This window comes from Xylocopa sonorina, chromosome 11 (genome assembly GCF_050948175.1).
Source record: "Xylocopa sonorina isolate GNS202 chromosome 11, iyXylSono1_principal, whole genome shotgun sequence".
NCBI classification, from domain to species: domain Eukaryota; kingdom Metazoa; phylum Arthropoda; class Insecta; order Hymenoptera; family Apidae; genus Xylocopa; species Xylocopa sonorina.
Genome location: NC_135203.1, coordinates 4,117,055 through 4,144,872, shown reverse-complemented (window position 1 = coordinate 4,144,872; position 27,818 = coordinate 4,117,055). Strand labels below are relative to the sequence as shown.

Here is a 27,818-nt window from a genome sequence, read left to right as displayed (position 1 = left end):
CCATTTCGTAGCTCTTAACGGTGGCAGCGGAAATTTTTTGACGAGCGGAACGGAAGGATGGGAAAGTGTGTCGAATTTAGCGGAATTACGAACGGACGCCGTGAGAATGCAAAATTTTATGCCTGACAGTTGAATTTTTTAGTTAAAAGGTTTCGTAGATCCTCTACTGCTTAAATCGAGTATCTCTGGAGCACAATTTTGTCGCACTGCAAAGAATTCCATTAGAATTTTAACAGACCTTGAGTACCCTGAAGTTTTGTATATCCTCGAAGAAAGGATTTCAATGAATTCGAGGGAAAAGGATTAAAAGAATTAGTGGTTTCTATCTGCAGCGCTCCAGTGAAGGCAATTAAACATTTCACGTTCATTCGAGCCAGGTGAAATCCCTAGAGCAGAAAATTTCCAAGATTTATCTTGAATGACTTGCTCTCCGTCACTGCCACTCTGGGAAGACTTTCAAGTTTCGAGCGCACTGTGTAACCAATAAAGAGTACCGTACATAATTTATGACGTAAGTCGGAAAGGCATTCGCTGTTCCCTCAGCATTGTACATCGTTCCATTTTGTTATTCTTCGGATATCGGTTTTGCGCTTAGCGAATCTTTGCGTTCGCGGTTGATAAATTTTCGAGCGTAACGGCCCCGCTGTAAATCCCATACCGGGGCGAAAGTTTGATATCAGATATTTCTTAATTACACGTTGCGGCTTAACTTGTCAAGTGTGCGCAATTAATTTTCTACGGTGTTAAGCTAAGCTAAAGCTCTCTCATGGACGCACGCAGCGTGTTCATAAATGACAGGGATTACGCTCGGTACTGTCGACTTACATTGTTATCTAGTAATTCTAATTAGCGATAACGAACGCGACCCTTCCTCCCGATTCCGTGTCGCACAGAACGAAACCACGAGTTACGAATGTTTCCGCGGAAACGGGTCGATATTTCGAGCCGTTTAATATCGCGTCAGAGAAAGAGTTGATATCTCAAATAACCTCGGCATATAGATCAGAATCTTGATCGCATCGTTGCTTCTTTACGCTGTCTCAAACGTGTTAGATCGCAGAAAATAACCTGCACACGAGCCACTGATTGAAATCTCTGTAACCCAGATTGATCTTATCGCGTTTTCGAGAGAATTTCGGGCTGTCGTAGGACAAATCGCGAGGCGTACAAGCCAGTTAAGTGATCTATCGTGTCCCATTAACGTTACTCACCGTTCAGTTGTCCATTCCTTCGAGCGCGACGTAACCCGTTCGCGTGCTTCGGCGTTTCTAGTTCGATTCACAGAAGGTTCCCAGCCCGCAGACCGGGAGAGGCCACGGTTCTCCAACGGGGAATAGCCAGATAAGGGGCTCGCGATTATTCACCGTTGAAATTCAGTTCCTCGCGTTCAACCGTTGGCACGACGGCCGAACGAAAAGCCCGTGTAGCGACTGATCTGGCAAAATTATTCTTTAGGCTGGGAGTAACGAGCACGGTGTTGCCGATAACCGACAGGAAACGGGCACCCGTAAATTCTCCCCGTATCATATGATTCACGAAACGGTCAGGTAGTTTCATTATGTTCTATGTAATTGGTGACTAGGGCCGCGGGTACGGCCGTACCGAAAATGGACCCCACCGTTCTCGCGGAGATACCGCCCGATAATAAATCATCTGCCACGGACGGCTCGTCGAGAAGTTCGTTCGTTGTTTTCTTACTAATGGCGCGCGGATAAAATGTTCTCCAACCCGCTATTTTTTTTCTCCGCCCCTAACATGCATTTTCGTTAAACAGTTAACTGTGGAATTTAGTTTCAAAAGATCACCACAAGGTGCGGAATTAAGAACAAGCAACCACGTGTATACACGTCGAACGCAGGGCAAATGGTACTATTATACATTTTGCGAAAAATGAGGAAGGATTATATTTTTATTCGTCAAAAAAACTTACAATTCGTTTCTGAATACGTTATTCTTACTAAAAGCTTGAGAATTGTCAAGAAATAATAAAATACGCGAACAAGAAAAATTGAAGATAGCAAGAATAAGCAAGGAAAATAAGAAAGTAATTTACAAAATTTCAAGCTATGTATATAAAGGGAACATACCACTAAATAATATTCTTATTACATTTTATTGAGATTTCGAGTTTTTACAGTGAATGGTAATTTTTTATTTTACACAACGAGTGTACACGTCAAACGCATCGCAGTAGAGGTTTGGTTCGACGAGTATACACGTCGAACGCACTTAACTGCTTAATAATCGCGTGGGCCATTTGCTGAGACTAGAAGAAAGTTACGCGAGTTTCTCTAGAATTTTTTAGACAAATTTTGAATATCCATTAACGCACGAATGCCACTCGAGTACATTGTCGAGAGATGATTGAATTATAAATGAAAAAATAATTTGTTACATACGATTCGTAAAAGTGAGGGTAATCGTTTTGTCGGTTTCAGAGAGCCTCAGAGAGTACTTCACCAAGTATGGGGACATCACAGAAGTCATGGTCATGAAAGATCCCACCACGCGACGATCAAGGTAAGCGAGGGTTTTATAAAACGAACAGCTTAATCCCCGTTAGAAAAAGAAACCGACCACCGGGTCGTACGCCGGTGCCGCACGGAACTCGGGTCGCGTTTATCGACCGCTCGGGTACCTCTTCTTATCTTCGCGTCTTTATGCACCGCGATAGCGATCCAAGAGTCATCCAGCGTTTTAATAGCGACGCGGGTATCCGCGATCGCTTATCTACGCCGTGGTTTTATGGGACGTCGTTCCCTTCTGATCCTGAGTTATGGGGGCGTTTGACGGGCCGACCGTAGATTCCTAGACCCCTTATTAGCGGCGCCGCGGAATTCCGCGTTCGCGTGCTCGCGTTTCCTTTTCGACCGCGGACATGCAAGCCCGGCTGCCGCGTCGTTTCTACCCTTGCGCATTATGCTAATCGCGTCCTCGATTAAACTGCCCGCGAATATGCATATAATATCGGTATTCGTTAGGGCGACTCGCCGCGGATCCATCGGATCGGCCGGCTGTTAACCTAGGTTAATAGCGATCGTAACGGCTCGGCTGTTCGGCCAGAGAAATGCATTTACGAGTTTACAACGTGGGATAATGATCGGCTTTGGCACTTGGAGAGTGATTGAAAAGAAACGGTCACGAAACTTGTTGATGCGCCAGTCACCGCCGGGTAGTGTGAATCGAGAGAGGATTAACCAGTTAACTACGGAATTTTGTTTTAGAAATCGTCTACAAAGCGCGTAATTAAAATCAAGCAATGACGAGAATACACGTCAAGCGCAGGCAAATACTCTTATTATACATTTCACGAAAAAAGTTAAACGAGGAAGGCTTTTACATTATTATTTGACAAGAATTATACTCACTGATCGCAAGAAAATAAAGTTTTTGTTCGACGTGTATACACGTCGAACGCAGTTAACTGGTGAATAGAACGTGACTGAGGAATTTAGTTTCGCTGGAACACATACTTCAGTGATAATGATCGATGTTAATCAAGCTTTATGAATACTTTGGATTTTGTTTTGTCGATGGTCTGAAAATTCAATTAGCAATCTATGAAACATTTTCTTAATCCTCTATTAGCCTCACGAATATATTATAATTTTGTATCTTACTAAAAATATCTTGAAAATTGATGGAAGCAAAGAAGCGATGTAAGGTTCATAAAGTTAATAGGAAGCTAAAGCGTTCCATAGATCGCCAATGGAATTCTCAGGCCAACTGATAACCTATTTTCACCACGGCCAGGCTGTTTATGATAATACCCCACGATAGTTACGGGAATAGGAGTAGCGGACACGAAATCAGCTCGCGCGTAGACGCGAGCAGATTATTCGCTGCAGCTAAAGGCGAGCTGGTAAGCGCGATACATCTGCGGTAGATAGCGAGAGGAAATAATGGGCGCTTGGGATCGGCCGCGTCTGTTGCGGGCAGGTAAAGCTAGCTAGCTCCCTTTCGTTGTCACATTTGTCTGGCTGATAAGTCTATTCTTGGCCGGCGCATCTTGGCCTACCATCTTCGAATACGTGTCGCGTGCTCGATGCCTATAAGCGCGCGTGTCATTATTAATGTTGCGCGCCGCGTTGTCGAAATAGAGCTTGCACGCGTATCGTTTGCCTCGATGAGTCTCTGCATTTCAGTTCACCCTCGCGGTCACCTATCGTTCGATGAAACGTCAACGAATAGTCGAATCGTTTGAAAAAGCATTTCGAGTCAAGTACACGTCACAGGGTTCCACCACGAAGATAAAACGCGCTACAATTTACTTCGATTCACGCGACTCGAAGTAAAGCCAATTGAACGCGTGAGTTTGCTCTGTCAGCGAGAAGCGAACCACGCGTCCACGCGATGATCTTAAAAGCTACCAGCGCGCGTTCTAATTCCAGAACGCGGAAATACGCGTGTCGTATCCGAGAACGGTACGCGCGTACTCTCGACGCCAGCATCCCCTCGAAATATTACGCGCCACCCGTCCGAATATACCTGTCGAATGAAGACGCTCGAGGGAATCAAGCGGAAAGTGTAAATCCGCTCGGTTGTCAGCGAGACGATGAGATTTATGAATGGAAAAACACCGTGCACGCTCGAGAGTACGCAAGCCCCGTTAGAAGAGTTACTGGCGTGCACGGGCGAACGCGAATTTATGGATGGTTTTAATAAGTTTCCCCAGCTTCCTGCCTCGAGCGTCCCGCGGATATTTGTTCTGAGTCTCGGCGAGAAAACCGAAATAATCCACGAGCGTTCCATCGTGGATATCGATGACGTCGTCGCCACGTGCAGGATCGCGCAGAATTTTCCGACACGGTCGTTTCTCGCAACGGGAACCCCGGTAAATACGGAAAGGCACGAGGCTGATTGACAAGCCGAAGATTGGCACGTCTATAAATAATCGAGCCTTCCTAGCGAACACATCTCGACGTCTCCTTATACACTTGCATCGGTTTCGTTTCGAGAAGCTGACGAGCGTTACGTTGCGTCGTCGAGTGATCCTCGCGGGTACGTGAAATTTTGTGACGTGATCGAATGAGAGTTCGAGAACGCGAGTATTTGGAGATTAGGATGTTTAGAATCGAAAATCTTTGAGAGGTTCCCTCGCGTCACGTTTGAAAGCGGTGTTTAATTAAAGCTACGATGATGATATTCTCATCTGAAGTTCGCGAAGGGTAGTATCGTTTCAAACGGTCGATTAGTTTTTATCTACTCGGCGCTAGCTCGAAATAATGTTCGAAATAAAAATTGGAGCGTAACTCGGTGGAAATTGACGTGTTAAATCGATAGCAAAGAGTTTTACAGAGTTCCCGTAGTTTTGCATATAACATCTTGCGCTAGGCACTTTTCTTAGACTTCGATACTTACGAGCGATTCGTAGTCTTTCAAACTCTAATTCCGTTTTATTCCCTTTCAGCGGTTGCGAACTTTATCCGGAACCGGAATAGGTTTCTGCCGTTTATTACCCCATTAACGTATTCATTACAGAGTCTCGCGTGACACGGCTCGCGAAACGACGCACGCCCTGCGCCGGTTATTCGATTTCTTCTGGCCAGCGCCCGTGCACTCGCTATTCTTCCTTGCTTTCCACTTACGTTCCACCGTTTATTGTTCCGCGATAGCGGTCACGTTTCAAAGGATGCACGGCAAAAGGAACCGTCAGTAGCAAATAACTTTACAAATCCAAAGATCAAACACTCTGTCGACATTTTCCACGTAAACATCGCTCGGTAAAATACAAGCCTTAGTTTTTATGAGCAAGGATGTCAAAGTTAATGGACAAACGCCTTCCAAAAAAGCAAAGATTTCGCAGAACAAGCGGCCTCGGTTACCGCTTGAACTCCTTCCGAGATAGTTGCATTCTATTAAGTCAGATTCTCATACAATTGCCACAGTTTCCCTCTAATTGTATCTTAGCAGCCGATGCAAATTGTCCAAAGTTTCAGTCAAGTTTCCAAGTGTAATTGTTGTGTCGTGACTTTGTAACCTCGCGATCGCGCGACACCGTTCCGCGCGCAGACGTTCCGCCGCGACGCGGAGCGCCCGTGCAAAAATGGCCATTTCCACCTGGAGGTGAAATCGCGCAACAGTTACAGGCGACGAGGGTCGCAAACGGAAAATCCACGCGCGCCGGTTACGAACGTTAAATGCCGGCATCAGAGTAATTACCGGTTTTTAAGTGGAGGAAACGAGGGGACGACAACGACCACGACGTCGACGAGGGTTGAAAAGAAGGGGCGAGAGATCGACGGAGAGGGTGCGTCGAGCCGGCACAGGTGGCTCTGCGCCGAGGGGAAGCGGTCGAATTTCAAGTGCAAAGTGCTTTTCAAAAGTGGATACCAGCAATTTCGCTGAATTCGCGTGTCGCCCGACACTTTTCAACCGCTTTATTTTACAAAAAATAATTGCCAGCACTTTCCTTAACTTTTTTGACGAAAATAAGTAATACGCTTTCCTTTTTAGCTTCGATTATTATTACCAAATGCAATATCTTGTTTAATTTTTTTTTTTAAATCAGATTTCGATTATTTGCACAGCCTCTTTTGTATCCCAACTGCCCTGAATTCTTACTAGACAGTACTTTCTACAATCAAGCGTCTGTCGACGACTTTTCTCTCAAGGCGCCTGCTTAGTCGTTTATCTCCTTTATTATTATTCCGTTTCGACAGTACAACGACTCGTAGATCAACTCGTAATATCGCGGATTCCAGGTTGACACAGTAGCCTCGATAATTCATTACGTTCGTTATGGCGTGCTTACGGCAAGTACGCACCCCGCGAAGTGGCACGCTTTCATGATTTACGCTATGTTCCTACGTGAGTAGGAGGCAGAGCCGGTCCTCCTTTTGATCTGGCCCTCGAATTGCTCGTGATCAAAGTAAACGTATAAACATGCAAGGCGAGAGGAATGTTCGACGCGCCGAAACCATCGTGTTACTATTTGCCACGCGTGGTCGGGGAATTAAGTCCCGGACACTTTGACAGATCGCCTGACACTGAACAGCCGGAATAAAAAGGGCAACGAGTAGCCTCGGGATGATTCGATGACGCGGCCCGTGTCACTGTGTCAACGTGGAAATCGTGTCATCGCTGGTTTCCCTTTCATCTCGATTAAAACACTCTCATATTAAATTAGGCAACGACGACGACTGTCAACAGTGTCCGCGGACACTTCCGCTTACGATTCGAAATTCTGTCACTCGGTTGCCAATTAGTGGCTGACGTGATGGTTTTTTATTGCAGTCGGAATGCACGCGGTCGGTGTTGCAAGGGTAGCTCCTTGTCACCACAGATGTCATCGTAGATTCGTAACTCCGAGTGCTACAGACGCGTACACGTGTCTCTAACAACACGTCACTGTGAACTATTACTCGCTACATTCTAATTTTAAGTGTAACAGTTTGAATAATTTCAGATAACGAATTCGAAGCAGGAAAATTGCTCGGCTTTTTACGAGCGCGCGCGCATTAATTTTACAACGGTAGGTTACACGAGACGGTTGCAGGGGAACTTGTAAATACCCCGCGACCGGAGTGGCGAACAAGAAAGTAGCAAAGGCCAGGCGTTCGTAGAAGCGCGTACATACGTAACGCGTGTAGAAATTACAATAATACACGAGCTAGCGTCGGCCATTAGTTTCCTCCGAAGCCAGCGACATCCGCAACGTAGGCGAGCGTTGAATTATCTCCCGGCGACCGTTTATCTCGCCGTTCTATTGCCTTCTACGGTATCTGAAATTCATTAACGCCATGCTACGCTGCTAATTGGCACGTTTCTATAACGGCGTGTTGTTAAAGGGATTGTACAGCGATAATCGCAGTTAAATTGTCGCCGCGACTCTTTAAATTATCCTGTCCCGTTTGCTCTAACGCCGGTTACTCTCCGCCGCCTCTTGCTCTTCCCCGTTTAATTAATTGGCCAGAAACTTTCAGCCGTCCGCCTCGACTCTCTCTCTAATTATTCATTCCTTTCATTCCCGCGAGAAAGAGAGAGAGAGAGAGGGCGGGTGGCCTCCTGCCTCCCCAAGAGAGGGGGTGGCAGGACGCAGCCGGACAACAAAACGAAACACGGGACAACTTACTTGCGCCGAGTTATAAAGCAGAAGCAACAGCCGGGCCTATTCACACCCGCTTATTATGCGGAAATAAAGCCCGTGGAATCGAAGTGCAGGGCCCTCTGTCCCCCTTTACTTTCCCGTTCGCTCTATTCTAACCCCTCTACGCTCGCCCGGGGTTACCCTCGGGTCCAATGGCAATTAGGAATTCCATTCTTCGGCGTTCCTAAAGGAGCTTTATTCGCGGACGCGTTTGAGCACGACGAACGTTCGACGATCAAGGTGAAACTATTCAGTGATTGTAGTCCCGGAAGGGGTGGATTTATTAATCCTGTGTAGCCAGGAATTTTTCATATTGCTTTCTTATTATATCCTACGAGCCGACGATACACGGATCAATCACAATTAGCTATTAATTTCCTGCTTATTCAATCTGCGATTGGAAAGATATAGAAAAAAAAAATGAAATTCATCTCAAAATGTACTGCTGGTTCCCCGTCCCCTTAAAAACAGGGTCCATCGCGTTCGACGGTCGTCGCGGAATAATATGATCGAACCTTAAACGAGCGCAGGAACGTCTCCCTGGATATGATCCAATTACTTTCGGACAACCGTGTCCCCGTCTGCAGTCACGTTACGCGTTATTAACCGAGACGTGTCTTCGATAGATTTAAATTTCTTCTCGGGAGATCTGGGAAATTTCTCTGGCAGGTGGAAGCCGCTTAGAGCGCGGCTATACGGAACGAGAGACGGAGAGAAAGAGGGCCAGGGAGAACGACAGACGAGGGCCAAATAGAGGAACGTCGACTGGCTGTAGGGTTCGGGAACAAGGGTGGTTGAATCCCTCAGCGCCACGTCGTAGCTCATATCTGCCGCAAAGGGACGTGGATCCTCTATGCAGGGGGTGAGCCATGGGGTTACTCTGCGGGTTGTAAATTAATGGTTAGACCGTGGTACGGGGGGTTGGTTCGTCCTAAGGGTTCTGCTTGATCTATGGGCGGCGTGTGTGCTAGGTCAAACGGGTCTTGCCCGGTGATACCGAGGGCCTCGCGAAAACCGTCTCTCCCTCTTTCCTCGATCGCTCGAAAATCGATAACTCTCCTGTCCACGCGGCTACTTCTGTATGCCCCCGCGCGCGCGCGCGTGTGTGTGTGTGCGAGTCTGCCGTCACGGACGAGAGCCCAGCGACGGACCCACCGCCCTTTCCCGCTGGTCCATTTCACGCGTTATCTATTCCGTCATCGATATTCGAGGGTGGCAAAGTGTTTGCACGGAGATCGAAGCGGCGGTCGCGTCTTTGAGATGCAAACGCCGTGAACGCGGATCACCTTTACGATTTATGAGAGTACGACTGGGGTAGTCGAGACGGCCGACGATCTGGGGAACGATCGACGCCCGATGCTTGGCTATTCGAGGGCAGTTAACTTTACAGTCGGAGCCCCGGGATGATTGTCGACATAACGTGGAAACGAGCTCTCCCCGTGGAACGATCGTTACGCGCTCTACACCGTTTTGTCGCCGACAAATTGTATCGAGACGGGAGAGTATCAGCGAGAGGGTACCCCAGTCCAAAAGCAGTCGCCTCGACAGATTTCTTTCCACGAGACGCTTCGATAGCCTCCCCCTCGCGGGAACCAACCTCCTCCTGAACGATTTTGTTGTTGCGCGGTCAGGGAATTGCTAAATCGCAATTATACGAGCTCTACGATCGGTTCGCGTCCTCCGCGGCAGTCTAGACGATCTTACGAGCCCGCCATCGAACGGCAATACCATCTGGAGGCGGTCGACTTCGGTGCCAGAACGGTACTACTACCCAAGTACCTGCAAGCGACCGTTATTCTGTTCGTTAAATGAATCGAAGTCCTCATTTCTGGCGATTTTTACTCGCCACCCCCGTAGCCATCTCCTGAACGAGACCGCCGTGAAATACGAGAGGGCGATGAGGAAGGGTGCCGAGAGGGTTGAAACGAAGCGTTCCCTTATCGACAGTCTCATTTCCTGCTTCGAACTTATCAAGACAAATACACGGTGAACACGCTCGGCCGTTCTATCAGCCGGTCTCCCGCGATCGGGAAATATCTCTAATGAACAAACTATCCGATTTGAGCCCTCACCACCGTCTAGAAACCCTGGCAACCGCGTCCCTCGCCACGCTCTCTCCTCCAGCTCGCTCAGCCCCGAAGAAGGTTGGAAGTCTTCGATAACCAATCTCAATTCCAGCGCGATGTATCCGTTACGTGGTGGCTGGCTCCAATTTTGGCGCACCTCTCCCGACTTTTACTCTTTCGCCCCGCAGGATGGCCTGTCTGTTGTCTATATCGGGGCCGCTTTATCAGGGAACCGGTTGGAAATTACGTCTCCGTTGCGGTCGTTGCGGTCTGAACTGGAAACCGTCCACTTTCGAGCGGTGCCCTTCAGCGTCGAAAATAGACGTGTCGGCGGCGCGGTTTTTCTACCTTTTTCAATTTCTGCGGTTTCTATAATAGATCGACGACACACGCTCGTTACGTAAGATCGCCGGTCGCTCGTTCACGTCGGGGCTAACGAGGCGATCCCGCGGGAAATGGGATTTCATGAAATTGTCCTTTGAGTGAGCATTGTTGCGCGCGCGCGACGTATCCCAGTTTTCAAAGGTGAATTTTATTGGAACAAAAGGGGAGCGAATAGAGGGGCGGATTGTTCGGTACTCGAATTAGAAGGAATCGAATGGGACCACTTTACGCGGGGAACAAAGGGGCGTTCCCGGTCGAAACGGCGGACAGAATTTCGAATTCGAATAAATTTGGAGCAAGAGCGGCCAAGCTGGTCCGTCGTTCTATTTGTTCCAGTTTCTAAGTACGCAGTGGCGTAAAAAAAAGAGAAGAGAGAGAAAAATACTCGAACGAGAATTCAAATAAATGAGATTGGGAAATAATTGGACCACGTCTAACGGGAAAAAATCGGTCCACTCGAGAACGAAGACGCGAAAAAATGACTTTCTATAGACGAGTTTAGTGTAAGAACGAATCACAGTCGTATAACAAATTTTTTCCAAACGCAATCTAATTATTCTCGTAATAAATTTAATAGACAAGACACGAAGTAATCGCGCAATCGGGGAGGATGCTCCGAGCGTTCGTCAGCAAGAAAGCAATTTTAAAATCGACGAATGCCCGATAGTTCCTCCGATTACTTCAATCACAACCTTCCTCGTCTTACTTGCAGAGAATCCCATTACCCAGCTCCTTGATTTCCGTCGCAACGAAGTATACCAAATCCGAATCGCGATCTCGTCGACAGTCGCTCGTCTGACTTCTCTTGTTACAGACAAAATTTTTATCTCTTGTCAAAAATTCAACAGTTATCATCCGACGGAAAGAAAGTAAATAAAAGCTGTACAAGACGTGGATAAATTATGAAAATGTGTCGAACGAAGTATCGAAACCGATTTCGTTATTCTTCGCGTTCTCAGTTCGACTTATGGGATCAACTTTCGATTTTCCAGCCACGGTTTAGCGAGCACCCGGTAGAGAGGTGTCTTCCCGGCAGGCAATCTGTTAATTCGATCGTAAATCGTCGTTAGCGGAAAATTTAGTTGGAACTTAGCAGCGATAATTACACAGGTTTCGCAGCAGCGAAGGTTGAAAACGAGACGAGATGGAACGGAAGGGAAAACGGGCGGAAAGAAACGGGGTGAGAAAGAGGTCGGCGGGGTAGAAGGGACGGGCGGCTGAAGTAGAATTTATTGGGCGATAAGCGGCCTGCAACTTTCTTCCCTTACGATCGTCATTCTTTATCAGGCCACTCGTGGTCGACACCAACGTATCGAGGCTGGGATACTGGGCTTTATGAATCGGGATTATTAAGGTCCTTGCTAGATCGTAGATCTTCCTTCCCTATTCCGTATCTTCCGTGGCTCCTTTCCTTGCCAGCCGATCGCCGATGAAAACGTCGCCGCGGAGGACTTCCGGTCCTCCGTCTTCGTGCGACTGCCGCTCAGGCGAAAACTCTCGCCGATAGGTCGAATCGACTTTGTTGTTTCTACTTTTCGAAGGCATCTCTCTGGGTTTTCCATCGCGAAATCTGCTTGGAATCAAGATGAAGGAAACTTGGGGATTTTTCTTTTATTCGGCTTGTTGATATTTCATTGTAAATTTGTCCAAGTTATCGAAGTATTTAAATATATTTATTTCTTTAATGAAACGTTTAAATTCCTGCGAACTATTTGAGAACAATTCCAACGCGTTATGTATCTTGGTAACAATAGAATTATTCTAAACAATGTATCTCCCGTTTCCCTCGTATATCAGACATCTTCTCACTTCCGTGTTTTTCACAATGGGAACGAGGTTGAAGGGGGCTGGTTATAAGGTTTCCCGGTCGATAGGCTCGCGCACGGTCGAAACTAGCGCGCAAGCGATGGATGAGGAAGGTGTTGAGTAATTTATCAGGGTGTCTGAAAGGCGTGGGTTGCGATGGTATGCGTTCTCCGTCCGTAAACTCGCGGATCACCGTAGCGTGAAGTCTTATCTGGTCAGCGGGAGTCCCGAGGGCGGTCGTATCCCCATTGCACTGGCCGTGATAATCTTCATAGATAACTGGGCGACAGCAATGGAACGTCATAAATTTCGTATCTGTTATTCGCGAGCGTAACACCCGGGGACAACTGATACTCCCCGCGCGATACGTTTCCGCGTCAAGTCCTGCCAGTAGTACGAGTCTGTGCGCCGACAGACAGCCTCGCGACGGACTAATTCGTTCCATTTCGCAGCGAATGGCCACGGATAAGCGCGATCCTTCCTCTAACGAGGGACACGAAGTACCCCCTCCAGCGTCTGTTTATTAAAAAATATCCGCGGGTCGTTCGAATCTACGCGACCGTTCGAACGTTTCAGCGGTACAGTCATTAATCATCCCCCTTAGTTGCGCGACTCGTACGATCGTATCGATTCCATCCGTCCACGTATCACGGAGCGAGAGAAAAAAAGCCCACGGCGGTCTGTTGCACGTGGAAATCACGGAAGATCGGTACGGTACGCCTCTAAGCTGTTTCTTCGGGTCTTCCGACCGGCTGGACGCCTCTTTCTCCCGTTTCGTTCGACGCTGGTTCCGTGTTTCGTGGCGGGAACACGCGATTCCCGCGTTAACTCCCGCAGGGCGCAGCGGGTGTCCTCGCGCGTACTCGCATTAACCCACCTCCGCCTTCCGCGCCACCCTTCCGTGTCCCGCAACCCCGCAGCTCTGACCGGTGAACGCGCACACACAACACACGTGACGGCCGTCTTTCCCGCTATCTAGAGCCACGCCAGGCGTGCCTACGTACGAGCTTCCATTCCACCCTCATTTATTCTTCGACCGGCCGCGCTGCGGATGTGCCGGCGTTTAATAACGCATGCACGCATCGGCCGTTAAATTTAGCCCTACGGAAATTAAGAGTTTACCTCGGTTAATCGCCGAGCAGCCAGCCTTGCTCGCCAGCACGCGATTTCAGCGTGAATTCTTCCGTCGAGCTACTCGCCTTAGGAGGCGTCCGTGGATTTGAATAACACTGCGCGGAACACGCTGTTTGTAATTATAATAGCCTCCACTCCTTTATCTGTTCCATAAAGATCGTTTCAGAGATCTCTAACTTGTTTTTTTTTGTATGATAAGAATTACATCGCTGGTGCAAGCGCGAGAGTTTTTTTGGTCGATTTCTATTGCAGGGGAAATTGAGTTTGTGTGTAATTGGTGACTGATAATTTTCTGCGGTTTTGCACAGTTCAATATTTTTGCAGCAGGTGTCCGTGGGGGAAGTATATCTTCTGTAGTGATAAGGAAATCGATTGGCGCAACAATTGCAACTCTCAGTCGCGGCCGCTAAGCTAATTAAACCGAATTAGAGTGCAGTTACCTGTGAGGCGATTCCAGTGGTTATTTTCGACCGGAAATCTGGAACGGACCCGGTCGACCTCAATACCCGACATCTCGCTAAGGCGGAAAATGCCGCAAATCCAATTATAAATTAAGGATCTCTGGAATAGAACCGCGGTAAAAGACTCTTGGAGTATCCGCGGCCGTTCCATTTGAATGGTCGAACCTTCTCTTTCTCCTCGCGATGGATCCTCTCCATCCTCAACCTTTCTACGTACACGAACCAAAAAACGTTAAAGTGTTGATGCGATTATCTCGCGATGTAATTTTCGTTCGCGTAAAATTCGAACGATTCTTTTCCTTTCGCGTTGGACACGCGAATTGTTCCAATGACTCTAATCGTAGAGAAAGTAAGATAGAATTGGAGGTGGAGAAGATTTTGAAATCGAATTGATTTACGCTTCGACTTATCAGCACGACGCGTACTAATCGCCGCATCGCAGTCGACGAAGAAATAACGCGGTCCTCTTGAACGAGCGGCCGAAATTCCCGTGGAACCTCCTCTCGTTGCCGGATTAATCTAGCAGCGGAATTCCTTGGGATCAATTATTTCGCGGCGAGAGGAGCAGAAAGCCGCGATGAAACGACCGCGTCTCATCGAGGCTACACCTGGGACCGCGTTCCTACAAGCGGTTTCATATTTAGAGGCACGCGATATTAATTAGCGCACGCCTAGCGTGTCTGCGCTCGAGCGGTCGAGACGGGGCGCAGTAGAAACAGGAATTGCCGGGCAGACAGGCTGGAATCGCGCCTCAAGTGGTCTGCGTCTGCAAAAATCGACGCGTCTTGCCGCGATTCCGCAACACCTGCCGGGGAGCACCTGCCAGCTCTGTTTTCCCTGAATATATACGAGCCGCGCGTCGTCGAACCCTCGCGGCGTCGTTACGCGTCGAGTGCACGAACGCAGCCGGCAACGTCATTAAGCAAATCATGCGGACCGGTCTGTCTGAAATTTAATGGGTATTCGCGCCATCGAGCATGCCAGGAACCGCGGTTTCTCGTTTCCTCGTTCCCTTTCTCGCGATCCGCGCCAGTTCCGCCAGGTACGAGTACCCGGCGCAGCGATGAATCGCACGATGGCGGCTTTTTGCTGGTTACCAAGCGATTTATGGAGCACCATCGTTCGTTATCTTTCCTGCCGTTTTTGTAGGCTTGCGGTAGGGGATGAATTAATCCTTCAGGACCGATCTTTTCTGCTTTTGATGAGACTTTTTCGCTAGCAGTTGGTTATACAGCGTTCGATCGGATAATTGAGACTTTTTAGGGTGTAAATATTGTTACAATAGATCACGATCAGTAATTTGTAGAGCGTTGAAATAATTCTCAATGTTTTGAACGTCGACTCAGTCTTCTTTTGCTTATTTATGCAAAGAGTTCTGTAAAATTAATTACGGAGCAATTTATTCGCGTAGACCCCAAGAACTGATGGGACGTTACCGCGCTACGCGGCGGCTAAGTTACGCCGGAAATTGTACCTACAACTTCTAACGACTCCTGTCGTTATTTCTGACCAAGCGTAACAAGAACATTGTGCCGGGCTACGAACATATTCGAGAGCAAGATACTCGACAACTTCGGAACTTTAACAGGCCAGCTTCCGCGTTACACACAACTCGCGTCTTTACGATGTTCCGCTCCTGGCCATCCGAAAACTCCCGTGATCGATCGATCGCCCATTGGACCGAGAATTCTTAACCCTTCTACACCACGCCCAGTAATTAAATTCTCCGCTAATGTTCGAACACTTTGCCCCTGAAATTTCCTCGCACCTTTGACAAAAACTGTAATCGCAGTAGCTCGTACAACGAATGTAACAAATAGCTGTCCTTAATCGTTCGTATCTTTAACATATTCTCAGAATTTCAGTGAACCCTGGCATGTCCCTTATCAGAATAACAATTATTTAGCCCTCGATGCAAGATATGAACCAGTTTCCATGTACTACTGCGCGACGAATAAATCGTTAGGCTAGCTCGAGCATGAAAATCGCACGACACAGTTGAACGTTCTCGCCACTGCGATCCTGGAATCCTCCGCAATCCTATATAAGTTTATCCATCGGCAGCGAGCGTAAAATTCACGGTCGAACAATGAAAATTGGGCACGTCAATTCGGGTGAACGTTTTAATTACGATCGAGCTGCAAAGCGCCGGTGCAGGCCTAGCCTGTTAACCGGTTGGCCAGGCAGCGCGTCGCTGCCCGTGCCACCGAAGCCACCGTCCAGAACTATCTTCCATCCAGCTATTTGCAAACTACCTCGGCTGGCCGGTGCACGCGCGTGTTTATGCACGTTCGTCTTTGTCCGTCGGTGTTGGCAGCGCGTGCAACCCGCTTGCACGCCGGATAGATCGCCGCTGACCCGTTGTTAAGTTAGTTTCGCGCCGTTGTACCGCCCGTAATTCTGCTAATTAAATCAGCAGGGGGTGGAGACGGGACGCGACGGGGAATCGGAAGAATGCGGCTACCGATGAACGATGCACTTGTCGTAAATCGCGTTCTCGAACACTTATCGAGTTGTGGAGAGTGGCAGGGAAAGTGTATCGGGATATACAAGAAACGTAGCAAAATTAACGAACAATCGCGTGAATTTCAAGGCATTCGAATGCAATCAATCGACTACTGGCTAATAAATGGAACGAGAGAATGTATTGCGAGGCAATTAATATCGAAACGCTCTTGTTTCGCAAACGTAAAAACCGTCAGTTGAACGCTTTCCATTTGCGCATTTATTTTCATTCGGACATCAATTATAAGCTCGACGCTCGTATTAGCTATCGAACATTCTGCTCATTCGTTTCCAAATAAACAGGAATAAAAGAAAAAAAAATAGAACCCGCGAGATGGTGTACCGCTGCCAATGCAAAAAAAATTTCGAAATCAAAGCGATCGCCGTTGAAATGCTTTCCAAATCGAGCCGCGCGATAAATCGCGCGGGCGCGCTCGCGCTCGCGCCGATCCATTAATTAAACACGCGCGTAGGGCGTAATAAAAATTTTCGCCCGTGCAGTATTCGAAAAAAGGAGAAGAGAAAAAAGAAATCGCCGCGCGTTGCGAAGGACAATAGACAACGCGAAAATGGATGAGCGCGCTATTATACGCGGCGATGAATGGAGGAACCCGCGTCACGGAGGATCGAAGGGGCGGACGGGAGGCCGGTGGGGGACGTCGAGTGGGTGAAATAAAGGGTGGCACGGCGGCGGTTGGTTACCGCGCATAAACCCACGTTGCGCGCAATTACAGTAACTAATCACATTGTTTTCGTAGCAACGACACAGCGTAATACGTCATAGCGTCCTTACCAACCCCCGACCAACCCCCTGATCCTTTGCTCAACCTCGCGCGCCACGGCGGCCGTTTCACCCTCGCGCCGCTGTTGCAAACTGTTGGCCCACACGACAGGGAAGTAGGAAATTCGCGTTGGCCGCCGTGGTCAACGTACGAGTTCGTCGCGCGCGATGATGACAGACGGACATAAATGCGTGATATTGTTTACGCGCGTAAACCGCGCAGAAACTTAACGGTGGTCGTAAACCGTCAGCCACCGTGGCGTTTCTGGCCCTGATTCACGATCGCCGACGATCCAAGCATCCCCCAATGTCTGTCTCCTTGGACGTCTGGCTTTATAGCCTTTATTTTGCTTCCTTGCTTCATCGTGCTCTCCAGAATGACTCCATTCGTGCGCGACAGGTTTGTAGCGTTTCGATTCTGGAAAGATTCGTTCAGTCTTTAATTTTTCGTTCGTTCTTAGGATGTGATTCGTTGTAGTTTCAGAGAAGTAGAAATAATGATCGCGTGTGTGCATAAGCAGATTTTCAGTTACCATATAATTTTCTGCAGGATTTTTCTAATTAAATCGCGCGCAGGATTATCGCCAGTGCACGTCAGACATCGCGCATTCTTCAAACAATTATTAAATCCGTAAACGAAGCAAAAAATCTATGGACGCGTGTTCCCAGCAGGTCTTCAAATTCTGCTTGAAACCCGGTACTTCGCGCTGGGCACGAATAACACGTCACCGTGTCCGGTGCGTTTAATTAACAAATGTAGCGCGTTTGCAGGCTGCTATTAAAAACTAGCCGGCGAGCGGCAACGCGAGAGATGTATTTTAAACACAGGAGAAATTGAAACGGATAAATTAAACGTGCCAGGGCAAACTGTATGGAAAAATGAACTCTTTTTTTTTCCATATGCGTGCGATAGAGGAAGAATCGGGCGCAGGTCTGTGTCAACGGATGGTAGGCAAACCGAACTGAGCAAACGCAGCGGATGCGCATTGGTTTCACTTCTCGCGCCTCTATTTTTTTTACTAACCCCTCTTTTCACCCGCGTTTTTTTTCCACCACCCCCCTTCTTGTACTCGTTTTATCTTTTGCACAGCCGCAATGTCGGTCCACAGTCCCAAGCCGCGAATTCACGGCGAATATCGATCGCGGATTCGAACGAAATTCACGACGCGCCGTTCGAGGGCGATCAGTGGTAACGGAGCCTCCTGTCAATCGCGGGATTTATGTCTTGCAGCCAGGGTTAAGTGGCGGAACGAGAAACCGACGCGGTCGCTCGAATCGACGATTACGAAAGGACAGAACGCTGTGCACACAGTGGAGCGCGACACTTTTTCTTGCTCCCTTCGTTTTTTTCTTTTTTTTTGTTTTGTTTTACTGCGGTCATTTTTACGTCGGAGATTTTTAGCTGGAACGTTTTCGGTTATTCGAGAATTTCGCTATCGCACCGCAGGACGATTTATTGATCTATAGACTCGTTCATTTGCAAACATCGCGCCACAGTTTTATGAAATATCTTTTTTTCCTTTTTTTCGCTTCTGCTACGCCTGCATCGGAACACGTACGTCAAGTTAAACTGGTCGTTGCGCCCGGGTTGTATCCCGTCCTATTTTTCTGCCTTTCGCCTAGCTCGCGTTCGTTTTTCTGAATAAACCGGCTCCCGTTGTTCCTTTTCCTAAATTGCTCGCAAATTGTTTCGGAGCCTCCGCTGACGAATATTCGCTTCTGTTTTCGTACGAATGAATGGAAATGTGGTAATAATTGTCGGGAATTATTGTTGGCAAAAATTCCGTCGCTCATGGAAAGGGCGATCAAATATTTCATATCAACGCTGTAATGGTTTCCTCTTCCGTGAGCACTCATCATAAATACAATTACTAAAAACACAGGATTACTATACAATTTATTATTTCCTAAGTCTGTTAACCCAGAAATGGTCGCATGCTACCAGACGCGATCTCGATCGATCCATAAAACACTAAGTACATCTACTTAAATCACAGTTGTTCTATCTCCCCGACTAATCTCGTCTTACCAGTTACACAACCTCTGTTATCCCTCGAACCCATTGTCCGTTGCATTCCCGGTTGCACCGTGCGTCAGCACACGACTACACCCACGTAAGGACGTACGCGTATCTCCTCGATCGATGCAATATCGTTAAGGACCGCGAGGCAACACTGGGAATCATTGATCGAGCCAATAACACGCATCGCCGAACCGCAACGGTGGGCGTCCAGTGTCCGATCGAGGGGGGTACAATTTTTCAGACGCGATCACGGCCGCCATTAAGCGACCGGTGAAGCTCGTTCAGAACTCCTCGCGGTAGTCATGCAACGCGGTTAGATACGATTACGCAGCGGGTATCGTACGCGATGCTTAGCGCGATAATGGGCGTCCGCATTAACGACTACGCGATCAGTCCAGGCCGTGGACCAGTCAGCCGCAGCATCGTATACGATTCTGGCTCGTTACAGCCGTCCTATGACGTCACTGGTAGCAGCACGGGCTCGCTCGATCAGAGTCGATCCGCGCTACGTCGGAGTCGCAGCCGTCTGGCTGGGGAATAATCGCGTTACCCGGCCGATTCTGATTAGCGACGTTAATTAGGGAACAGCGATGATGCGTAGCCGCTGTCGAGAGCTTTCCCCGGGCCAATCCGCGGAACTTAATTATCCGATTAGTCCACCTACGGAGCGCCACGATGTCCGTCCGGCGCTGCCGCTTTCTACTTTCACCGTTGGCTCTCCTTGTTCGTCGATCGAGCTCGATCGTTTCCACGTTGCGGCTCGTACGTCGCGCGCGGATAAGTGTATCGGCAGGTGGAAACTTTCTCCGGGCATCGAGGAATCCTTACGAGCGAGACTTACACGTTTACGTCGGGATTCGACGGCGGGTCAACGCGTTGCTAGCGCGCGATCGTATATCTCTATTTTTGCGGCGAGATCGTTACGGCGCACCTCGTGGCGACAACAGACTTTTATCTGCCCTTTCCCGGCTACGAGCTCTCCTCCCCCACGATTTTCTCGCTCGTTTCAACCGTTTTAATTGCAAAAATTCTCCGCCGCCCGGAAATTTCCTTAAAAGAGTAATGGAATCGTTTTAGAAAATCTCTCCGCGCTTTCACCCTGCGTCCTCCCCGTTCAAATGAGTAATCTACTTCCCGGCCGCTCTCCCGGCCATTCTTCTCCGGGACTTTTCAAGCCGGCGCGCATCGAACTGCTCTCGAACCCGGGGAGCCACGCATTTGTTCAGAGAATAGAACGGCCGTTACGTCGGATTGCCTTTTATTTGCACGGTTAAGCCAGCCAGTGCCATCGGTTCGGCGAGCCGGAGTGGGCGTCGAAAAGGCGGCAGATAAGGGCCAGCCGAGGCTGTAAGAAATAATTGAAACGTCGGAGACGTTTGATTCATTTCCCGTGGCTTTTCTTCTCATTTTACACAGAGCCCCTGCGGATTGGCAGCGGGCGCCGCGGTCAGGATTCCCTGACGGAGTCGCTAGGGCTGCAAGGGGGAGAGGAGACGACCGCGGGAGGGTTCGTGTTTCTAGCGACGGGGTGGCGAGGAAGATAGACGGAGCCGGTGGAAGGAGGACCAGCAAGAGAGTGTGGTTGGATAGAGATAGACGGCTAGGGGGGATGAAGATGGAACGACGAGGGAGGCCGCGGAAGATCGCGCGATGCGACATGAGAAACGTCAAAGACTACGCTACGGTATATCTGATTGGACGGGACGTCTCGGCTCTATAGGAATGCACTTATCCGATTGGCTCCGCAATTCAACCGTGTCAGCTTCTTTTTCCGATGCGTCGCGCCCTGTCTCATCCCCCGTCGGGCACCCTCGCGCGACCGGCAGCCACCCATCGCGTCGCCGATTCTGCTCCGCGAACTTTCATATCGGATAGGATTTGAATTTCTTTAAGATAGAGAACCGTCCGTCGCGCCTCTCGCAGACAAGTTTTTTCGTTCACGTAACCCGCTCTCGCGAACACCCGCGACGCGTAAATGGGAAAGTTTCCCGAGTCGCGACTCCGGGAATTTAGACGTCGTGACCTGATTCGGGACGACTGCGCTGATTCCTCCCATCCTGGCTTTGCATGCGCGTTTTAACCCTCTCAGGGGATCTGGGCAGGGATCGACTTATTGTTACTTCACGTTCAGTGCCTTTCGGTAACGTAGCTCGAATGAAAGATGCATCGAGGGGTAGGAAGTTGGAAGGTTTCTTCGATCTATCGACAACTTTGTCACGCATCGACAATGGCTCCCAGAAACGGTCAATCGAAACGTCCGCCTCGTCAGTCCGCGATCATTCCAGCAACGCGAGTCCTCCAAAGTTATCGCGACGCACGTTCCACCGCAAGGGAAGAGGTTCCAGCGATCATAAACATCGTCGAAGCGCGTATGGAGTTTCATTAGCCAAGATAATCTGTTTACTGGCGTTCTCCAACGGTACACCATCGCAGTGCCGCGTTGTATGCACGCTGGCAGCTATGAAACCAGCTACAATCACCTTTCCCTATTGTCGTCCCATCCCCTCCACCCAGGGCCCATCCGCCCCTAGCGCGTGCATACGCACACGTACACAAAGGGCTGTTCGTTCTGGTGAACCTTGGCCGAACCGGTCATGAATAGTGCATGGTGGTCCGTGGTGGTACATGGGTGCTACGCGAGCACTATAGCGCTACAAACCGGAGTCGTTCCAGCTACCTGCCACTGGCCTGGGATAAATTCACTGCGAATTGAATAGTACACGTTATCTAATATACAGGGTGTCCCACATGTTCCGCGACGCGTCACGTCGTTTTGACTCGACATTATTTATGGCCGCGGCGCGGACACGACGCTACTCGTACCCGTACCTCGGCTCTAATCCTCGTTCCAGTTCTCTGTAGCTCCCCCGGTATTTACCTCGTCCCTGTCGTTCCTGTCTCTCTCTACTCCTTGGTCCCTTTGATCTCTCTTTTTTCTTATTTCGGCTAAATTCCCCCTGTTTCTCTTCCTCCCTAGTTCCGTAGGAAATTCCAATCTACAATTCTTGTGTCCCTTTTGTTCAATTATCTAGCTTTCCACCGCGTCCAGAAGCACGGTCTCCTTTTTGATCGAGTCTTCTACTTGCGGTACTTGGCTAGCTCTGATCCTGGATCTTTAACAGTTTCTTCGTGGTTCCAGGGATCGCTAGGTTGTATCGCTTATTTTGTATATCGTTCAGTGTGCCATGTAATAATTATTTATCGAAATGACTAGCGATAAAAACGAATTAAACCTCTAAATTCTTGTAGATTATTATTACTTCTGAACGCAAGGATCTCTCGAAAGCTAGCAATCTTTAGAAGCTGATCTTAAATACTCTCTGCGCCGTAGTCGAACCAGCTTCCACGAATAATTCCCAAAACTAACCAAGAATTTCACCACGTACATACGTACCCTCTCCTGCTCCTTCCTCTCGCAGCGAAACTTTTCCAATTCCCAACCTTCTTTTTATTCACCGTCACCCATCCCATCCTCTCCGTCTTATCTTTATTTTTATCGCGACTTCGCCCCGTCCATCCCTCTTTCGTTTCCCCGTACCATCCACCAACGCACACTCGCACGACGCGCTCGTCGCGTCCCGTGATGCACAGCTCGGCACACACGCTCGCAGAAACTTCTCGTTTAACTACTCGTACGCGTAACGCTCCGCGGCCCAGCGACGCTACTCGCCGGTTGAAGTTCAGCCATATCTCTTGGACCTGTTTGTTTACAGCCTCGGCGAGCAACTCGTAAAACCACGGGCGATTTACGCGCTTCGGAGCGACGCTGGCTGCTTTCGAACTTCGTTTCGGTAAGCGTCGCTTCTTTTTAATGATTCCCCTCACGTTCGACGCTTGGCCGAGCTCCGTTTACCCGGGAAATCGTTCGTGACTCTTCGCCGTCCCGGTACTTCGGTTTTATCGGCGAGATTACGCGAAACCGAATCGATATATCGACGATCGTCTCGTCACTTCGTATGTAAATGCGAGGAATTGAAACTTGGACGATGGTTCAATCGTTTCCATTCGATTTTACATTAATCAGCGAAGCGAATTTTCTAAACGTGCAATTGTTTATTCGAGCACTTTCAATTTTACGTAATTATCACCCTGATTCGAACGCTATACCTGGATTCTTCGTACGATGTCCTGTTCAACTTTCATACATCGTTCGCCACTGTCATAAAGTGTCCAGTGAGTTTCGAAGACCGCAGATAGGGGTAGAAAATTCTGGCTCGTCGTTTTTACGTTAATCAGCGAAGCGAATTTTCTAAACCTGCAATTGTTTATTCCAGCACTTTCAATTTTACGTAATTATCACCCTGATTCGAACGCTATACCTAGATTCTTCTTACGATGTCCTGTTCAACTTTCATACATCGTTCGCCACTGTCATAAAGTGTCCAGTGAGTTTCGAAGACCGCAGAAAGGGGTGTAAAATTCTGGCTCGTCGTTTTTACAATGAGGGCGAGCGCATCGTCGCGAGTGTTAAGTCCGGTGGATATTTCGGTCTCATCGATAAATAAAAGCCGATCCCATCGATGCCCACCCACCGGCTCGGCATTTAACTTGCTTTGACGACGGGGGCCCTGGCTTACGGAATCCTCAAAGCGCGGGGCTGTCTACAAAGGACGTTTGAATTTCCCCTTTTCTGGCGGGATCCGTCGAAAGAAACCGGAACCACCGCGTTCACGGGTCTTGCCCGCCTCGCCTTTGTGACGCGACGGACGTAAATCCGTACTAGTCGAATGTCCGTTATATGGTCCACGGAATACGATTGTTTCCAGCGCGGCTCGGGCTTTGCGCGATCGTTTTCGCTAACGCCGGAACATTTTTCTTCCTCTCCTCCTTAAACATCCTTTGTGGACCGCGGCTTCAAAAGGATTGTTGTGTTCCACGGGCTTCATAGAGAGTGAAATAATCGCGTCTGCTCCGCGAACAACTCGCCCGGCGAATCGTGGACGCGATATCTCGCTACGATCGATGGGTTTGCCGGGGTATTTCGAAAGGACGTGGCAATATTTTCAGACTGTTTCTCCTTTGAGGATCACGAGTGAGGATGTCGGGTCAGTCGAGGAAGTTACCGGTTGGTTCTTCGAGATTTAGATACGATCTGGTAACAAATGTTATGGTTGCTCGCTCGATATAACCAGAGAGATCACTTGTCGAGGGTAATTAACGTAATCTCTCTGATGTGCAATAACGAAAGGAGGATTACTTGAAAATAGCGCAGCGAAAGTCACGCTTAAGACGACGAACAGTTGCGTAACCACGACGACGCAGCTGTTCGCCAAAGGCGCGGCTTTGGTCCCGCGTCCCGTGCACGCGGCGCCATCGCGCGGAAATAAAGCTGGGCCGCGTCGCTACGATAAACTAATTAAAACGCATGGCGTACGCGCGACTCGTCTTGCGCGCGTAAAAATATTTTTTGCCCCCGTTGTCTCCTTTCCTCCCGTCCACGATCCTCCTGTTCTTTCTTTTTTTTTTTTTTTTCGCCCCTCCCCTGGCGTCGTCATTGTCGTCGTTTTGTCCACGGTTCTGGCACCAGCGGCTGGAAAGGGGGATGGAAACGACGCGGAAATAATTCTCGCGTGCACCGTCGAAAAAGGAACAGCGTCGAGGGGGTCGCGGGGCGGGGTGCAACGGGACAAGTTTATCGGTCGTAGCGAGCGCGGCGAGTGCAGGCGCGTGGCTCGAGCGTGAACAACGGGCACGAAGAAACGGCGAGCGGATTATTTGCTGGACGCCCAGCCGCGAGAGATTAATTGCCGCGCTGTGTTTGCGTGATACGGGAGAATTTTGTAACTGGATGATCGAGGTCGCGCGGAATGATCGACTGCGCCGCGTTGCTTTTTGTCGCGGGCCCCCGCTTAATCGCCGCCAAACAACTGCGTGAGTTATAGGCCCGCGTTGAACGGCCGCGCCGCGGAGCGCAGCTAGACGCGGAAGAAAATAGCAGCGAAATGACGGACCGAGGGGAATCTGTAAGATATTGCGTTCAATTTTTGCGTGCCGTTCTTGCGTACAGGCGCCTCCGCGTGATTAATAAGCGAATCGCATGAGGAACTCGAGCGTACTGTTATTATGTTCTCTTGCGGAGCGCGAGGAATCGTACCGCGAACCACATACTTATTTTAGAAATCGTGTTGCTCAGTGTCGAACAAAAGATGATTTAGAAACGCCGTCTGTGAATCGCGTATAGGTTTATTCTCTGAAATTTTTCCTCGAACCCTTTTCTTATATCTGCTACGTTTCTGTTTATAACTGCAACCCGCTTTGCGCAGTGATGCGAAACGATTATTTCATTTAATAAGCATTTGTCGACCCCGAGGACTCAGTTAAATCATGTATTACAAAGTTTTACAGTACTTCAGAAAAATGGCACGCGAGTCATGTACGTTGATTAAAGTTTCGCTGCGCGTAATTTCTCTGATTTTCATTGTACATCGTAAAATGGTGCGATAAAACGACGACTCGTCCTTGTATTCGCAATTTCTCCATGGTAATTAAATAACAGTTTCGTACGATATAGAGTGCAATCAAAACGTCCGAACCACCCTTTCCGTATATCACCAAAAATCCCTTCTCGCACGCAACCGGAAGCGGTAAGCACCGCGCGCCACGACACCGCCGTGCCGCTGGTTTCGCGTTCGATAGCGTAACGCGATATTTCGGAATTTCATGCAAATTGATATCGCCGTCTCCTCTCGGGAGACGGTCGAAAATTTTCGACTCGCATTACCGTCGCATTATATGCAAATTCGTATTTAACGGACTCGCCGTAGCGTGGCCGTATTTCCTTCAATTTCACGCTGTCCTGCAAAAATGCAACCGCGGACCTAATGTAGGTCGACCCGCGTTGAACGGATAAAGACAGGCTCGTTGCACGTACACACGTGCACGCGCCTATGGAACATACGTTTATAGGAGATAAAAGTAGGGTGGGATGGTTGTACACGCGGACAAGTTAATATTTCACGTGAAGGGTCGAAAGCAGGGATTGCGAGGGGTGGCTGCCGCGGAATTGATTGTAGCGAATTCTTACACGCGCGCTCCCTTTTCGAAACCACCCTCCCTTCGTAGCGGCGTCAACGTTGGCAAAAGTAGGGTGATCGTTACGCCAGGCGTCCTCACGAATTCTGTTCGAGGGCTTCCAACGAATTATGGTCACGATCGAGCGTTCCTTTTATTTAAGAGAGCTGTTTAGCTTTCATCGATACGGGAGTTTATTTAAACTTGGCGTTGTACGCGCAGTTAAAGCCGAGATTAAATTATTGCACGTTGGAGAATGGAATTTTTTTACCGTAATTAATTGTTATACGATCGTAGCTTGGGGGAAATTAAAGTGCAAAGGTCGACGGAAGTATTAGTAGGCGGTGGGATTACACGAAAATCGAGCGGAATTTTAATTAAAAATTGAACCTGTTTCGGGAGAAAATAGAGCCACGGTGAACTTTCATAATTCTGGAGCTTTTTGTTGCGTCGCAATTTAAGGGATCAAGAGCGGGGACGTACGAAATAGAAAAGCGGCCGGTGACGGAAGTTATTCCGAGAGGCGGTCAGTGCGTACTTTTTGGTATTACGGTCTTCTGTGAAACACAACGGCGAAATCGGCTTAACTACTTTTTGAATAATAACGAATGGCGCGTGTGGTGGTAGCGAGGTATACGGCATTAATACGAGAGGTCAGATGTGCTTCTTTTTAATGCCAGAAAACTTCCCTTAACGAACCCCTTTTATGAATGTACTCGACGCCGCGACGCGAAGTAATTTTCACGTTTTCATTTATACTTCTAAAACATAATCTAAGATACTTGCAAAATTTATCCACCGTTGGCGAACGCAGTCGGCATTTTTGAGAGAGCCAGGGCGAAGTCGGTAATAAAATACAGGCATCCCGTTTCATCTGCAGAACATCCTCGAATTTCAAGAAAATACGCTACCCGGCCAACCTTCGCCGGAAGACTCCACCCTGAAAACAACTCGAACCTCTACCCTTTCTCGCCCCTTATTCGTCCATCATTCCCTCTCCCTCTCTCTGTTCATCCTCTCCGCTCTACCAACGGTACCCTCTTCTCTTTCACGAATGCGCATAATCCGCGCCAAAGTGCGATTCGCAAGAAACTTACGGCAGATAAATTTTGACCACGCTGCTGGTACGGAGCGAAAGAATTCCAGCGATCCTTTCCCCGACATTTTGGTCGTCGACGCAGAAAACTGTGAATTAGTATGCCTCGGTGCGATCCTTTCCATCTGACGTACAATAACGCGATGACTGGGGAGTGTAATTCGCAGGGAGACGTTAGAAACCACGGAGAAACGAGGGGTGAAACCGTTCGAGGGGGAGTACAACGAAGAACCCTGAGAAAACATGGCGGACACGATATTGTCAGCGACTTGTTGCCGAAAAATTTTCCAGAGCATTGCCAATTGCCCCTTTCGCGCGTATGTTTCAGCTGATATAAAAACAAATTAAATAACTTGGTCAGAACCGTTTTCCCCAGAACCGTCACAATGAGTAGAGAGGAAATAGCCAGGTAGGTGTGGCAGAGGCGTAATTGTGTCCTTCCCTCTGCAGCCCTCTTCTAAC

At 48.7% G+C, this 27,818-nt stretch overlaps 1 protein-coding gene across 4 annotated transcripts in view; it reads left to right on the top strand.

Annotated features, from left to right (window-relative positions):
• The window catches only part of Rbp6 (RNA-binding protein 6), a 720,663-nt gene that overhangs the window by 294,401 nt on the left and 398,444 nt on the right, over positions 1–27,818 (top strand). For all 4 annotated transcript variants that reach the window (XM_076903951.1, XM_076903952.1, XM_076903949.1 and 1 more), the window contains exon 3: positions 2,439–2,520. In XM_076903951.1, the coding sequence (XP_076760066.1) occupies positions 2,439–2,520 (82 nt within the window). The remainder of the gene's footprint in view (positions 1–2,438; positions 2,521–27,818) is intronic.